Source organism: Bacillus rossius, chromosome 3, assembly GCF_032445375.1.
Source record: "Bacillus rossius redtenbacheri isolate Brsri chromosome 3, Brsri_v3, whole genome shotgun sequence".
Taxonomy (NCBI): Eukaryota; Metazoa; Arthropoda; class Insecta; order Phasmatodea; family Bacillidae; genus Bacillus; species Bacillus rossius.
This window is the reverse complement of record NC_086332.1, coordinates 104,759,966-104,776,129: the sequence shown is the minus strand read 5'-3', so window position 1 is coordinate 104,776,129 and position 16,164 is coordinate 104,759,966. Positions and strand designations below refer to the sequence as shown.

The window sequence follows — 16,164 nt, the reverse complement described above, 5'->3', positions numbered from 1 at the left end:
GAAGTTTTTTATCACAATTTTGACAGCCTAACATATAGGTGTGACGATGACGCGAGTGCGACGATTACGCAATAAAAGAGGGTATACAGGCCGAGATGCATGCATTCCTGATAGGAAAGACATTAGAGTGCTTGCAAATAATATGTAAAAAAAAGTTCAAAATAAGTTAAATTTATAAAAAAAAATTAAAAATACAAAACTAAATGAAATAAAATATATGTAACTAACATATGCCTCACAAGGGCTTTCTAAGCCTAATAACCTCTAGACCACTAACTAGAACTAATGCTAATTGTACATATTTATATTCTGTTACAGGTCCTTACTTTGACTTCCTGCAAAAAATAATTAAGTACCAAGATAAATTGACTTAGTCCTGACTTTTACCAACTACTCAAAACATAGTAGTTTTGGTACCTTAAGGGACCAATAGTTTATTAACCCTTGTAAATTCTCTCTACATCACCACCACCACACGAATATATGCCTGTGCGAGAGTCGGCCTAAATCACTTGGACTTTCACAAATGGGCTAAACATCCATGCATGTGTCTAAAGGGTTTTGTAGGAGCAGCTCGCTAGTCCTGTGTGAAGCTTCAACTAAGAGAATCACATATAAGTTTTTTTTAATATTCAATTTTAATTTCCCAGGAAATTTGCTATGTGTTATATTTGAAAATTTTAATGTGATGCAAAGCTTTATGACTGATTTAATGCTTAGCATTTATTACGAAACTTTAAAATACTGGAAACCTAAGAATTGCTGCTTCTTAGTTTCTAGCTAAAATTTTCTATTTTGAAATTATGTTTTTTTTAATTTCACAAGTGCTGATGAACATACTGAAAGTAAGGCATTGTTTAGGTTGGTATGATCAGACACATTAATATGAGGAAACCTATTTACGTTATTTATTTTTACATTTTCCAGCAATTATCACAGTTTTTTGAAGGAACATTTGACAGTTAAATATTCCCTAATGCAAACTTCAAGGAAAACATTTTTTATGTTTCTGAATATTCAAGAGTAACACCAATTAAGGATCCATGTCACATAGTAAGTCTTTGATTTGTAAAACAGCAAAGAAATTTTGAAAATCAATTATATATACACATATATGTACATATTCGAATGCTGATAGATAGCTTCAATATATGCAGTCAACGTAATAAGGTGCTGTGTGTAACAACAAAAATGTTTTTTTTTTCTGGTATCTTTACTAATATTATAAATGTCACAGTGAGTTGGTCTGTTTGTCCTTTTTTAACACAGCAACGGAGAAACAGATCGACATGATTTTTTTGCATAAAGATAGTTTTATAATAGAAAATCATTGGAGGCAGGTCATAGACATACACACACAGTGAGTTTGTGTAATTTCTCTATGTCTGCCACATGGTCATATAGTAAGGTCTAGCAACTTCCTATCCTCCTTAGTGAAACCCATCCACTCAGTGAAGCTCGTGGCTGCTAGCGAATTAAAGGTGCTAATAACAGTTTAGTATAGAACTTCATCAATACATGGCATTGCCTTGAATTTGTAATGCGCTATTGTTTGGTGCATCCGTCACATCTTGGTTTTGCTGATGCATAGCCTTGATGCATCGAGATTGTGCAATCAATGGGACTTTAAACTCAAAATATCCAGTTTTATAGTGTATGTTCTACAGGCAACACCAGGTACTTCAGCTAGTTTTATTATATTTTAGTAGACATTTAAATAATAGGGTAACATTTTGTTCATTACAAATTGTAATATTTAAAATTTTACAAAAGATTTTATAATATTTTTAGTAACTTTTTCACGTGACATTAAAAATTGTATTGTATTGTATGTACATCCCAATTGTATTGTATTGTATGTATTGTTATTTTTTTAAAGGACAAAATCTTTATCAATCATAGATTTGTCATGGTATGAAAACATAAATGTTTTGTAATTTATACATGTTTTGTACAAATAAAGTGGGTTAAGGTAAATGTACCAGTAGTCGTCATGCTAAGAAGAGTTTTAGAAAAAAAAATTGTGTACATAACCTTGTAGGTGTATTACTGCCCCTACATGTTTGTTTTTAACCTCAAACTTTACTCTACAATGCTATCCAACACTCTTCGATAAAAACAAATTATTTTTGTAGATTTATAATTTTGAAAAAAGTGTGATTTCGAGCCAGTAGTCGTCATGCAAATTTTCGTGTTTGCCAGTGTTCATTACATGTTTGTGCCAGTAGTCGTCATGTGCGATTTCGGCTGCATTAGTTTTAATTCATGGATCCAGAATGATAGTATTGTACTATTTGGGCTTCAAACTTTATTTGGTACTATATTTTAAACATCAAAATGGCAATTCATAAAGATCGTTTAGTAATATAATGAATAATCCTCATTAAATTTTGAATTTACTTACAGCACTCACGGAACAAAGAGGGACAGCACAACTAACATGAAAATATATAGAGCTGTAGCAAACCGTATGTATTCGTTACTGAGTAACAGGTGCGCCGTCTAGTAACGAGTAATGAAACGTTACACACGGTTGCATTTTGCTACTCGCATTTCTCGTATATTTTACGCATGCGCGCGCATATTCGATGAATTTACGTTACAAAGAACGATGTTTGTTTATTAAGTAAAGTATAATTTGGAAATTCCTCGTCTAAGTTTTTTTACTGTTTATTAAAGGTATTATGTGTGTAGACAAAGTTTGAGATTGGAACAGAAACAACGTAACAAAGTATTTTTTTACAAATTAGAAATATGTATGTTTTTGTTTTTCACTATCACGTATTTTCACTTTTTTTTTTTGGTTCTTATCTTAAAAGAGATATAATAAAGTCGCTCTAATGAGATTTAATTGTTTCTTGGTTAACAAAAACTGTTTAACTATCAAATATTATTAATTGTTTATATTCTATTTATTATTATTTACGCGACGTCATACTTTACGCGTACGCAATACAACTCGATTCGTTGCTGCAACATAACATAGCATGTTATGCGGTATCAGAAGGGTATCAGAAGTAAAATTTAAAAATGAATCTGGGCCCATCTTCCTACCCAAGGGCGATATGCCTTTGTGTTTATCGGACAACGTGTTTCTTGGCACACTATTTTTTTCCTCTGCTCGTTTTATACTCATACCATTCGCTACATCTTTAAGAGCAGCTTCCATGGCTGACTCTTCATACAACAGTATTTTACGTTTTGGCATTTTGCCCTGTAATTAAAGAACGAGACACATTACAATGTTTAATTTACTTATTAATGTCAAAATATATATCGAATGACCCCTAAATTAAAGTAAACAACAATGCCTACACGATTTCTGCAATCAATAAAGTAAAGTAATTTCCGACCCAGAAGTCGTCATACACATGCATCGGAAGTCGTCATAGGTGACGACTACTGGATCTGATCATAATAATGTACTTTGTCTATCAACAACAAAGAACCAATATTATTTAAGAACTCTAGGGTGTAACTTAGCACAACTTTAAATAAAATATTAAATGTACCAGTGCTCGTCAGGTATGACGAACACTAGCAATACAAGGTTTTTATTGATCCAGTTTTCGTCACCCTAACTAAATCATAAAAAGAAAACGAATTTTTTTAAATAAACACTTTCACCTCTTCAAGAACATTTAACTAACACATTTAGCACAAAACATCACGAATAAACATGAAAAATTACAGAAATAGAAGTAAAAATGTGCACTTACGTCCTTAGTGTTTTAGTATAGGAATTCCCCTATTTATCTTCACTGCTCTACGAACTTTTGATGCACTGACTTTTTTTGATTGAAAATAGTGTTTGTTCCGAAAACTATTGTGGTAATTTCAGCTAGAACGTCGACCAAATTTTTGTCAATATTTAAGTTGGCGATATATTGAGCTACTTCTCTATTATTTACATTTGAAGTTGCTAGTGACGACAATTGGAGCAGTGACAAGTACCGGTGCACTTACCTGAGCTCTTATGAAAACACAAAATTTATTTTATGCATGGATATATTAAATGGTGTTAAACATACGGCTCAATTGGTTTCATAATCAGTACAAATGATAATTATTATTAATTTTTTACTTCATGTAAGTATTTTATAAAAATATGTGTAATACAGCCTTGCTGAGAAAAATACTCACAATTGGATATTAGTACTTTGCAAATATGTATTTAAACATTTTATTTAATATGTATTCACTTCACATTGAAATCAATTCACCACCTCTGCTTCAAAACACCACGACATCACCTTTCCCCCCCCCCCCCCCCCATTTTTTTCCTCTCTTACTTGTCATCATCATCCCCTCCCCTATCCTATTTCTGACCTCCCTCCAGGGTTCCTGCGCATGCACAGCGCACTCTAGGCTCTTGTATTTAAGTCTTGGAGAGCCCTACCACCTTCTGCTTGGGTTCACTTCATTTACTTGAGGCTTTGAGTAGAACATCATTTGATTCTTAAATGCATATTCACGTAATTGGGACTTTTTGTGGAACGACATGAAGGCCCGGTGAGAAATGACATTTAAATTTGAATTTTTATGATTTGATTTGGCGCCAGATGGTGGCTCTATCTCGTAATGTAACGTTAATTGATTTAATTCCCATTCATTCTGAATTATTTTTTTGGCTGCTACCACTTAAATTTATGTTTTGGATAACAATTTTTTCTTAGTGCATAACTTTCTGTTCTGTAGCACCGTCAGTCTCCCTTGCCCCGTCGAGGCGGGTCACGTTCACAGGTATGGTTATAGCCGTGAGATTTTCTTGCACCCTGATTTCTTGGCCTGGTCATTATCTGTAAGAAATTTTAGTCTCTTAATTTGTGCCGTTTGCATGAAGTGTGTGTAAGTTGCCATTCGACTGTGACTCTTGCCTGTTTAATCAAGTCTTTGTAAATTATAAAAGCCTTGGGATTTTATATTCGTGTAATCATTTTGTGGAATATTTAGGTAATAATTATTTTATTAAATTGAAAGGCATAATGTGTATATGTGCTCTTAAGTTCGCGCTTGATACATTTATTTTGGTACTCACTGTACCCTGCCCTTAAGTATACCCATGTCACGCTTCTTTTGGTGTAATGTAATTTTTTGTGACTACACCAATCCCTCACTTAGCACATTTTCAGATTACGCGAAAACATTTAGCGTGATGTTAATTTTATTTCCCCAGTCTTGAATAACATGTCCGCAAATTTCAGTTAGCACGAAATTACCTCACGCAAAAAAAAGAATGGGCATGACGCCACGAAACCTGTTTCAATTCGGTAAACAACAGATTTGCCGTGGCATACAGTTAGTTATGGGAGGGAGGAAAAGATGCACGTGCAGGTCTAACTACGCTATCGCATGTTGTACATACATCAGCTATGGCAAGTTAAGTTGCGGCTATGGAGTGTAAAGGACCAAATGCTTTTACATCTGTGCATATACAGTGTCGTACCATGGTCTCAGACCGGGACATGATGAACTCGGTCTAGCCAATGGCAGGGAACTCACACAAACACAAGCAACTCTGCCCATTCGTCTGTGGGTAATAGTATGAGCGCAAGCACTTGCAGTTGGAATTATAGTGAAATCATGGCTTCCAAGTGAGAGCATAATGCATTGTGTTTAAGTATTTTCAAACAAACTAGAAGTATTACGGTGTGCAAAATGTCAAGAAGGCCACACTTATGTTGGTCACACTTTAGTTTTAAGCAAGTCAACTGTGCGTACAACCATACGAAATATGAACTCTATCAAACATTTATATAATCTGATGCTGTTGGTTGTACTAGCGGGAATATGTCTGACATGAGATACCAGAACAGAAATGACTGATGATTCACATGGAAAAAGTTGTTAAATGAGTGGTGCAATGAAAAAAAAAAAACAATCAAGGGCCTGACAGGATTAATGTGAACCAAGGGGTGATAAACGAATAAGCACTTTCTTTTTTGAAAAATTAAAATATATTGTTACGAACGTGAGCAAGGCTGCGACACGTGCAGGTGCAGAGTTGGCTGGCAGCCCCACACAGCCACAGATGTCACGTGGCCACCGCAACATGAGAAGTGCCGCGTGAGCCTGTAGATTACAAGGATAGTCGCTTCCCCCCCTCCTTCCCACCACTACCGCGCGGCGCCGATAACCTGACACTTGACACCTGACAGCTGGGGAGTTCCGCGAGCCACCTGGCAGCTGCTGACGCGTGTCTAGAGATTTCTTGCGTCGGGTCGGCGCGGAATGACACGATTGGCCCCAGCCGCGCTCGTGAATTCCAGAAGTGGCGCCTGTGATACATAAGCCCGGGACGCCAGCCTCCGAGTTCAGTTCAGTTCAGCTGGGAGCTGGGAGTTTTCCCGCGACGGAGTTTCCGGGGCGATAGTGCCGCGGGTGCGGCAGAGTGGCGAAGTCCCTGGACGAAGGTTCCAGGGCGGAGAGTTCAGTTCCGGGCGATAGAGTCGCAGGCGCGGAGTAGTTCCGAGCGAAGCGTCGAGTGGATCCTCGGTGAAGGGTAGTGCAACGGCGGCGGCGGAGTGCGGCGGCGGATTAGCGCGACGGAGGTCCAAGAGGAGTGCTGCGGCGAGAGTTGCACCATAGGTGCGGCCCAGCGAGGTGTGCAGGGTGTAAGAACCAAGTGACTGGGGAAGCAACATTTTTAAGTGTAATTAATTATTAGGCATTTTAGAGGTTTATTTGTTAGTGACGTAAATAGTGGTGATAAATAAAACTATGTGGTAATAAAATCTTTAGTTGGGCTATCCTTTACAAACCCGATCGCAACAGTATATATCCGTACAGTAATATCGATTTCACTGCCAGTAAAGGACGGTTTAGAAAGTTCGCGGAATTGTATGCGACGTGAGTTGAAGGTCACGCCCAGGCGGGAAAGCAAACCAGCAAACTGACGATAAATATCTCCCGTTACATGGTGTCGTATTTGTCATACAAAGTATTTAATGATAGGCTTATAGAGATAAATGGTGTGACATATTTGTCGTTCAGTGTTATTCTACGCATTTATATTACGTAAAGAATATTTCCCTGAACATTTTGGAACAAATTAAGTAAATTACAAAATTAGCCTTGCTATTTATGGAGACCAATGCTTCAGAATACGTGATTTCAGATAACACAAACATTTTTAGGAATGCATTAGTCATGCTAAGTGAGGGATTGGTATACATATGATGTTTAGGTATGCCATCTTTATTTTGTATGGTGCTATTAGAACGGTCCCCTTGTTTAGATGTCTAATTTATTGTAATTCTATTTAAAGATCACATTCTTGTTATATTTTTTGTACTTGGGCTCTTATGATAATCTTATTGATTTTTTGTGGCCATGTTCAATTACATGGTAACTGCGATGTCAAATACTTTCTCTTGTAAACTTACCAATCATGTACCTGATTGTGAATGCATAAAAATGTTAAACATAATAAAAGAATTGTACACACCAGTTAGACAATCTAAATGGTGGGAAGTAACCTTATCTCCCCCGCCATACATAAAAAAGTAAATATTAGTATTACAAAACATACCAGCAAACACACTGGTCGGTGTATCAAACTATCCCATAAGACATGCACCCTGTTATTGATCCAAATAGTTTTACAAAATTGTTGGGAGGGTGGTGTGTGTTGAAGTATATTGTAATGAATCCTCTGCCTCGAAATTTAATAATTATCTGTTTGGTAGGGATTTATCTTTCTCTCACCATGAACTGTCTATATTCCCACCAAGGCCCTTTGTTGGTACCCTACCACACAAGGGCAGGACAGGACGGGTTACTCAGACTCTGTGTCATGGGTTCATCCCTCATGCTTTGCCTTGTTCCCTACCATAATACCAGTGCAGTGGGTTTTGTGGTAACTTGAGAACCTTGCAAAATTTGTTTACCAGGAAACAGTCTACTGTGGGATCAATGCTCATAATTACCACCCTCAAACGTTCAGGTGAGACTGTGAGTACTCAGTTGAATTCGTGGGCTGGAAAAACAGTCTGGATTATGCACAGGGTGAGGCCCCTGAAAACTGCCAAGGAAAGTACCCTGCCAGTAGATAACAGAGCAGTACTGCCAAACGGTACCCGGTGGCATGACCCACCACCCACCTGTTGCACCCACGCCTGGCCCAGCCCTACTGGAGAAGCCTCTTGGGAAGCAGCTAGCTGGTCCGTCCACCACCCAGCTACCCTGTGGTGGAGCAGCGCCAGAAGTGAGCCACTTACCCATCACTCCGTCTCTCTCGGGACACGGGTCAACACGGAAGAACCTTCTCCCTTGAGCCTACGGCTGCCACACCCTCAGAGGGATTCGGGAGAGTGACATCACAATACATTCATGCTTATTCTCCTGAAATGTGTTATTTACTGTTTTTTGTGTGTACATTTCTCTCGTTTTATCTATCATTTCCAAATCAACACTAGGACACTGCCCATCCACATTCTGCTACTAGCTCAGTTTTGCATGGCTATAGCAGGAGCTTACCTTCTCGATGAGCTCGCGGGCTCGGCTGTTCGATTCCGTGGGCTTTTCTCGGCTGACCTGCTTCTTGTTACCAACGCCGCTGGCTGGAACACTGCTGGCAACTTCAGCGCTCTTTTTGTCCAACTCGGGCACTCGTGCCTCAACAGGCGGCTCTGTTGGCATGATGATGTGACCCGTCAGGTTCTTGGGGTTGTAGATGAGTGGTGTGGCACTACGACATGATATCGGGAAAATACCCAAGAATGTAAGGTACAAACCAGACAGGTTCATGTTTTTCAGTCGAGGAACATAAGACTTTTGTACATCCATATATCAATAAGATTTAATTACTGTATTTACCTGAATATTAAAGGTTTTTTTTTTACCAGAATTGCTAAAACCTAATTGCATTATAATCATAAACACGTAACTTGTTGCTGGAAGATGTGAATTTACAGTAATGTGAACAGCTTAGTTGAAATACCACACACAATGCCTCCAAACTGCATCACTTAATCACTTTAGACAGCTGTTAATTACTGCCTCCTGAACCTGTGCTTAGTTGAAAAACTACACGATCTACCTGTGAACTGCATATGCCACTCTAGTCCGCTCTTGTTAACAGCTCTCTGAACCTTGCCAAGGAGTCAGCAGGCGTGACAGATGAATGCCATGAAGTGGAGGGGGAGTCAGTTTAATGCGGTGCTAGCCCAGGCGACCACCAAGTATCACAGCATTCTTCACTTTCTGACAAATGGCTTATCAACTACAGCCATAAAAATTTTTTCTTCTTCTAATTGAAATTTGCAGGTTCAAAAGAGGACAGAAAAACACCAGAAAAGCTCTTAATAAAAATGTTATAAATTTACTAATTTAAATAATATTTAATTTCTGTGTGTTTTAATTGTGATTTTTACTCCATAAAGTAATTTTCACAAACTAATAATCAAAATGTTTGGGGTTGCATTAACTTCAGTGTCTCATTATTTTTTGGTAAATATGGTATGTATTTAGATAGTGGTACACATAAAAATCATTGAAATACTCATAAAAAATCAGATTCTCAGTAGTAAAAATTGAACAATAGGTATATGAAGTCATGAGGCCACTTCATCTTGCGCATGGAAAAGCAATAAACAATTAATTCTGGGGTGGAATTTAATAATAAAATAATTAAAGTGTACCGACACTATTGAATAAAATTATGGTTTCGTTTATCTCACACTCCGAAAAGAATTGAACTTGTTATCAACGCAGGAGAAAGATGAAGAAATAATTATTTTCTTCACTGTGTCCTGACGAAATGATGAGAATAGGAAAGGTGCCTGGAACTTGTCAACCAACAGTTTTATACACAAAAAGGGAAGAGATAAATTTTAAATACCTTGATTTTTGAATTATGCAGCATTAAAAAAACAAACCTTATCATAAAATAAAGTGTGGCACATAACAGAACATGTCAACATCCAAGCAACAACCATGCTGTACCTATTAAACATACATAATTAATATATAATTAAAATATTTTACTAAATATTATGTTAACCATATTCTTTTATTACTAAAGGCTTTCTTTAACAAAGTCCAGCAGGAACAGTTGAATTCACTCAGGACTGCCATTCTACGATTCCTGTGCACAAGTGTTTCATACTTATTTTCATTGCCTCTGAGTATTTAATGATGAGGCCCTTCTTACACCTCAATGTTTCCCGCTTATTTATGTTATGTGATTATTATGTTATTTTTATTTAAAATAATTTCCATTGGTTACATATCATTTTTAATGTTTAAAATAATTTTAGGCCTACTTAATTTCCTTGCTAATTCATGCCACTGAGTACCAGTGTTGGGTGATGTTTTTGTGGCCGATTGGTTCTGTTCTCAGGCACGTGGCCGCGCCACCGCCAACCTCAGTGCAATGAGGCAAGAGCCAAGTTTCGCCACAATCAAGTTCTACCCCAGCGACCACCGGAGCTGGTCACACTGCCACTGCCTCTTCACTACTGCGACTTCAGCCTGCAGCCACGATGGAGCCCAAACTTGGACTTCAACGACTGCCTGGCGAGGAGTTGCATCGCCACCCTTAAATGAAAGTAAGGTTTGGAATCCTAAGCACTCTAGCCAAGAATCGGGCTGGATATGCATACGCGAAAATTATGAATTACAGTGTAGCTGGATTAGCATTTTATTGCTCCAACGAACAGTCACTGTTTGATAGCTGGTTTTGTGCGCTGTTCGCAACAAACTTTGATTTCCGAAAAGTTGGTCTGCACTACTGGTAGACCTCATTTCACTAACTTAAGCATCTTAAAAAGTACTTTTTTGCCTTACTGGTTGTGTGGTTATCATACAGTTAAATGTATTCTGCATTTTATGGGCAGTTTGGTTTGTAGTTGCATTATATACTTGGATGAATTATAGCAAGACCCAATTAACTTGGCCTTTTGTGCTTTCTTTTTGTGGATTGCGCGAGTTTCTACTGTTACGGAGAGAACTTGAGTCAACTATGGTTAATATGGCATCCACCGAATTTTGAGACTGTTACAGCGCACAAATTGTCATCGTCAGGCACAAAATTATTTAAAGAAGCTATATGTGCAAATTATCCCAGCATTTTGGGCAGAGTGTGATTTTAGCAGCCTGCTGGATGGTAATCATCAAAAACTATGTTAGAACTATTTTAAGATTACACTTGAACTTTGCATGCAAACTTTTAATATCGCAATGAGAGGTTCAAGGACTCGGGCGTTTCTACCAGCCTTGTCCTACTGTTGCAATATTGCCTCCTCTTCGTTTTGCGGAGAATAACTTTTCCCTGTTATTCTTATTGTGTTGCATGGACTTTTTCTTATTGATGGCCTGTATTTTAGGTATCTGAAGTTTTGGATTCCCTTTTTTCAGTATTCATTTATATATGTTCCTTACAGCTTAGCATTGTATATAAGTCATTTAGTTAAATAATTTGGGGATTCATGCCCCTAATAACTTTTTGTAAAAATTACTATAAAATCACAGCTTATGTATCTCGTAATTATTAAAGAATGTATCACTGTTGTACATTTCAGACATATTCAGTTAAAGTATAAAACTAAGCTTAGGAGTAATTTTTTTATTGTGCTGCAGCACCATAGATATACAAATCTGTAGCCTCTTATGTACTAGCTATACCATACTGGTGTACATTAGTTTTGTGTGCAATGAAGCAGTAAATATACTTACCCAATTCAGTAGTGGTTTTTTCTTGGATATAGCATATTATTATTATTATTATTATTATAATCATCAGAGTATTATTTGATTCTGCCTGAAATGTTTATTGGCAACTGTCTCGGACTTTGGCTAGGATAGCCCTAAATGCCTTATTGAGTGCTTTTTGACAATGAAGGACTCACTGGCACAACACTAGCAATAGGGTGCATCCTATTGCCATTTGCCATCGTTCTCGCCCCATTCATCCCCATCAGCCACAAAGCAGACAAGTCTTTGCTGCTCTCTCTGCCTCGCTTTGTTGTTGGCCAACTACGTGGCATGGTCCTGCCCTTAATTTAAACCAGACACATTCTCCAGGCAATTGCTACATATATAGATGAGTAGGACAGTTAGCACTGCATGCTAAGGCATATAGGATGCCTTAAGATTCCCCTTATCTACCAGTAAGTACATATAGCATCCCATCACTTAGAGCAGGGATGGGTTTGGCATACCTGAAAACATAGTGTCACCCACTTGAGCGATGTCATTCCCTGGGCCGGAGTCCAGCCAGGGTCTCTAGGCCAGTTAAATAACAAAGAAGGGGCCTAACAACATTAACCCCAATGAAAACTCTCCCCATGAGATTCTGATAAACATGGATGTTGTAAGTGTGAATGGAAGGGTAAAAACATTAGGCTCAAGCAAATCAAATCATTCTAAAAATAGCTCTTCCCTATTCTTCTTCACGCAACGACACAATAAGTAAAGCTAGGGGTACATACTCCATTTAACAGTGATATAAGTACATTCAAATGAGACGTCTTGTCATATAAGATGAGTAACAGCTTTAAACTCTTCAAGCTTGCTTAAAATTCTCATTTGATACACAAAAAAATATGGTAGAGCCAGCAAAAATTCAATACAACATTATTAATGATAAAACACAACTTCTTTCTTACTTACAATGATGGCTCTAAAAGGAGGTAATGTGATCTACTTTCAACCAGTACGATGTCAGACTTGACCAGTGACCTACATCGTGCTATACAGTATGTCCATGCAAAATATTTTACTATCCAAGACTTTCTCATCAAATGTAAAAGGAAGAGATATTTAAACCTATCACTAGTAATATAGTAATCAATGTTATCAAATAAATACACATTACTAAAATATCATAAAAATCTACCAATAAATTAAAAAATTTGCAAGCTGGAATTATAAATTATCTACAATGCATATAAGCATATTAAGAAAGTAATACCTAACATATTTATATTCTACTTAGTACTATGTAATAAACTTTACAATATGTGCATGAAATAAGTGGCAAATTTTAATAAGAAAAAATTAGTTTTCATTAGGTTAAGGGGGAAAAAAGCCGGAAATACCAAAGCGATAGGAGAAAAGTGCAGGCAAACCTACTCATAAATCATAAGTTGTGAGTGACAATAATGATGATGGATAGTAATTGATTATTGAAAGAATGACAAAACCTTCTGCAACACAACTGCTTGAACGACTGTTCTTTTGTCATATTGACCGAGGTATGATTTCTGGACTAGTGGATTTTCGCTAGGTACTAATACATATAGCTTATCTCAAATTTAATTTAAAACATGTAACACCATTCAATTCCACAGCATATGAGTACAAATTTGAGATTTTGTTTGTTTGTTTGTTTGTGTTTATAGTGTTATTTTAAGTTAAAATGTTTTTAGTAGTGTTATATGGTTGAAAACATGAGAATTATTTTTTTGAGTGTATTTTGTGTGATTTTAGCATTCTTCCAAAAATAAAATGTTTTTAGTAGTGTTATAAATTGATATTGTCCGGGCCTGCTGCCCCTTTTTAGTCCGATATGCCATCGCCCAAACACCAACCCTCAATTCAAACCTCCCGCTTACGCGTGCGTGTGTTGGCAGCCCGGCAAGAGGGCGCTGTAAAGCCAGTGCGCCGCACCCCTAAATATAATTAAATGCATCATTGTAAATTGTTTTTATTTTTCCTGAGTGTGACGTGACAGCAGATCGGCCGGGAGGGTTTTATGTACTTTTATTTAGAGTTGATGTATTTAAATATAATGACGTTTCCGGACATTCATAAAGTAAAATGAAGGAAACTGAAGCCAGACACTATTTAAATATATTCCTTAATACTTGTAATTTTTACTATCCTTTTTTAATATTCAGTAAATGTCAAGTAAATTTTTAAGAACCTTTTTCATGTTACTTTAGTTCCCCGTGGCACGGAATCGAAAATACAATTAACAGCAATTGTTTCGCCGGGAGGACGCCATTGTGGATCCTTGTAGCTGAGAGCTCCCCCCAGTCTTCCGCCATCAACAACCCAGAGTAGACGCTTCAGCACTCCGGGGACCTCACCGCTTGTTCATCTCTGCATAGTATTTCTGTTCACCTTTGTTCTTGTTGTTCCAGTTCTTTTTGTTTAGTCCTCGGAGCTTCTCTCGGTCGGGGGACTGCTTTAATAATTACATTGTGACCGTTACCGGTCTTTTTTCCTAAGCATTATACATAAGTCGATGTGTGACCACGTGGTTGGTCACTCCACTTAAACCGATTCGTGCCGCGGGTGCTTGTTACAGTTTAAATAAATAAGGGTGTATAAATTTAAATTTCTATTCTTTTTTTTAAATATGTGACCATCTCGAGTGTGTAGGGATGGGTAAATGTCCAAAATTTTATCTATCTGAAATTTTCCTGGAAATTTTCATGGAAACTTTCCAAAAACCGAAAAACATAGGAAATTTTAGGAAACTTTGATGTTGGTTTATAAATAACCATTTCAGAGAATTAGACATGTGACTGTCTCTACTGTATGAAATTTTCATATTGTAAAATACAATATTCACAGTTGCAGTATTAAGAGGACATTAAAATATCTTTCGTTAGCGATGTAGAATTTACTGTGGGTGCTGTTCTAAATTAATTTCAACATTTAGGTGGAATTATTCTTTTTACAAATACAGTTCACAAATTCATTGCAAGTAGGCCTAATCAGTTTTTAAATCTGAAAATTATTTAATCAGCTGCTTTCAACATTACAAAAAGCTAATGTAGTGGAAGAAAAATTAAGGTAAAGAATACTTAACTGCAGATTTAACAGAAATGATTCCTTCTGAAAAAACAATTACCTGGTCAATCACAGTTAAAATATTTGACTACATAGATTTGAAAATATTAACACTATTATTACAATTTATCAACTGATTGGAAATAAAGACAAATAAGTTGTAACAAATAGAACACTAAAAAAAATATTGATCAACAATTAGTTGCATTCATAATAAGAAATCATACATGACAGTTTTAACTGAATTGGAAACAAACATGTCCTTATTTAAGTCATATTGGGTCTTATAAACCAATGAAATCATCATTGCCTTCATAACTGAAATCACTGTTTTCTTCCTCTTCTGTTTCATTGTTAGAACAAGATGCACTGTCTTCTTTTAAAACACACTGTGGTAGTTTTTTCTTCTGATATACTTTCTCACATTTGTCTTCCACAATGACAGTAATAGAATCTTTCCTTTCCAATTTTTCAATGTCCTCCAGGATGTGGTGACACAATTTCCAGTTGTGGGCAATGAATGATATTTTACCTGCTCTTTCAGTGGTCAAGCGGTTTCTTAGTTTTGTATGTATACTACCATGTGTACTGAAAGACCTCTCTGTAGCAGCAGAGGTTACTGGCATACCTAAGATTCTGTTTGCTACTTTTGACAGCTGTGTATGACCACACAGACCTTTCCACCAAGTACAGGGTTCAAGTTTACCTTTTTCAAGCGCCATCCAAAGAAATTCTTTGGCCCACATACCTTCTCTACTTAGGTACTGAGCTAACTCTGTTAAAACTATACCTTCTTCAATGTGTTCCATATCGGTTGAAATTTTGCATACATACTCAACAGCACTCAACTGTTACAGCTAAAAAAAATTCAATGTTTCCCAATGTTTCCACTTTTTTTCAAAGTTTCCATGAGGTCTGTAAATTTTCCATTTTTGAAAGTTTTCGGCAGGAAATTTCCGACAGGAAACTTTCCACTACCCATCACTACGAGTGTGACGGCGTGTGGGACGCCTAAGAGCCCACGGCGTAGGGACTAGCGTGCCCGACACTGAGAGTGGGCAGGTATTAGTGCTAGGCTGGCTTCAGGGGGAAATTAAAATCATGTCGCACATGGGCGACGTTACGACCCTGGTACAGAGTCTCTCATAGGTCCATGCCCGTTGCACGGTGGCGCCCTTAAAATCCGAGCATTCACCGAAAACCCCCGGTTTATTAAAGATCAGAGGCCATGGCCCCGTATCAAGTGGCGTCCAAGAGCGTGGGGCGTGATAGAAGACGCCTAGTTCCGAGACCCGTGCGAGCGCGTGAGATAGGCGGTTGTTGCACGCGAGCACGGAGCGCACAGCGGGACTCTGGAGCGCCGGCCACGTGACCAGCCAAGCGCGCGCGCTAGCAGTAATCCGGCGAGCAAACAACACAAGC

At 37.6% G+C, this 16,164-nt stretch overlaps 1 protein-coding gene across 3 annotated transcripts in view; it reads right to left on the bottom strand.

Annotated features, from left to right (window-relative positions):
- LOC134531099 (RNA-binding protein 42) overlaps window positions 1-16,164 on the bottom strand; it is a 143,706-nt gene that overhangs the window by 114,710 nt on the left and 12,832 nt on the right. For all 3 annotated transcript variants that reach the window (XM_063366641.1, XM_063366643.1, XM_063366642.1), the window contains exon 4: window positions 8,479-8,689. In XM_063366641.1, coding sequence (XP_063222711.1) covers window positions 8,479-8,689 — 211 coding nt within the window. The remainder of the gene's footprint in view (window positions 1-8,478; window positions 8,690-16,164) is intronic.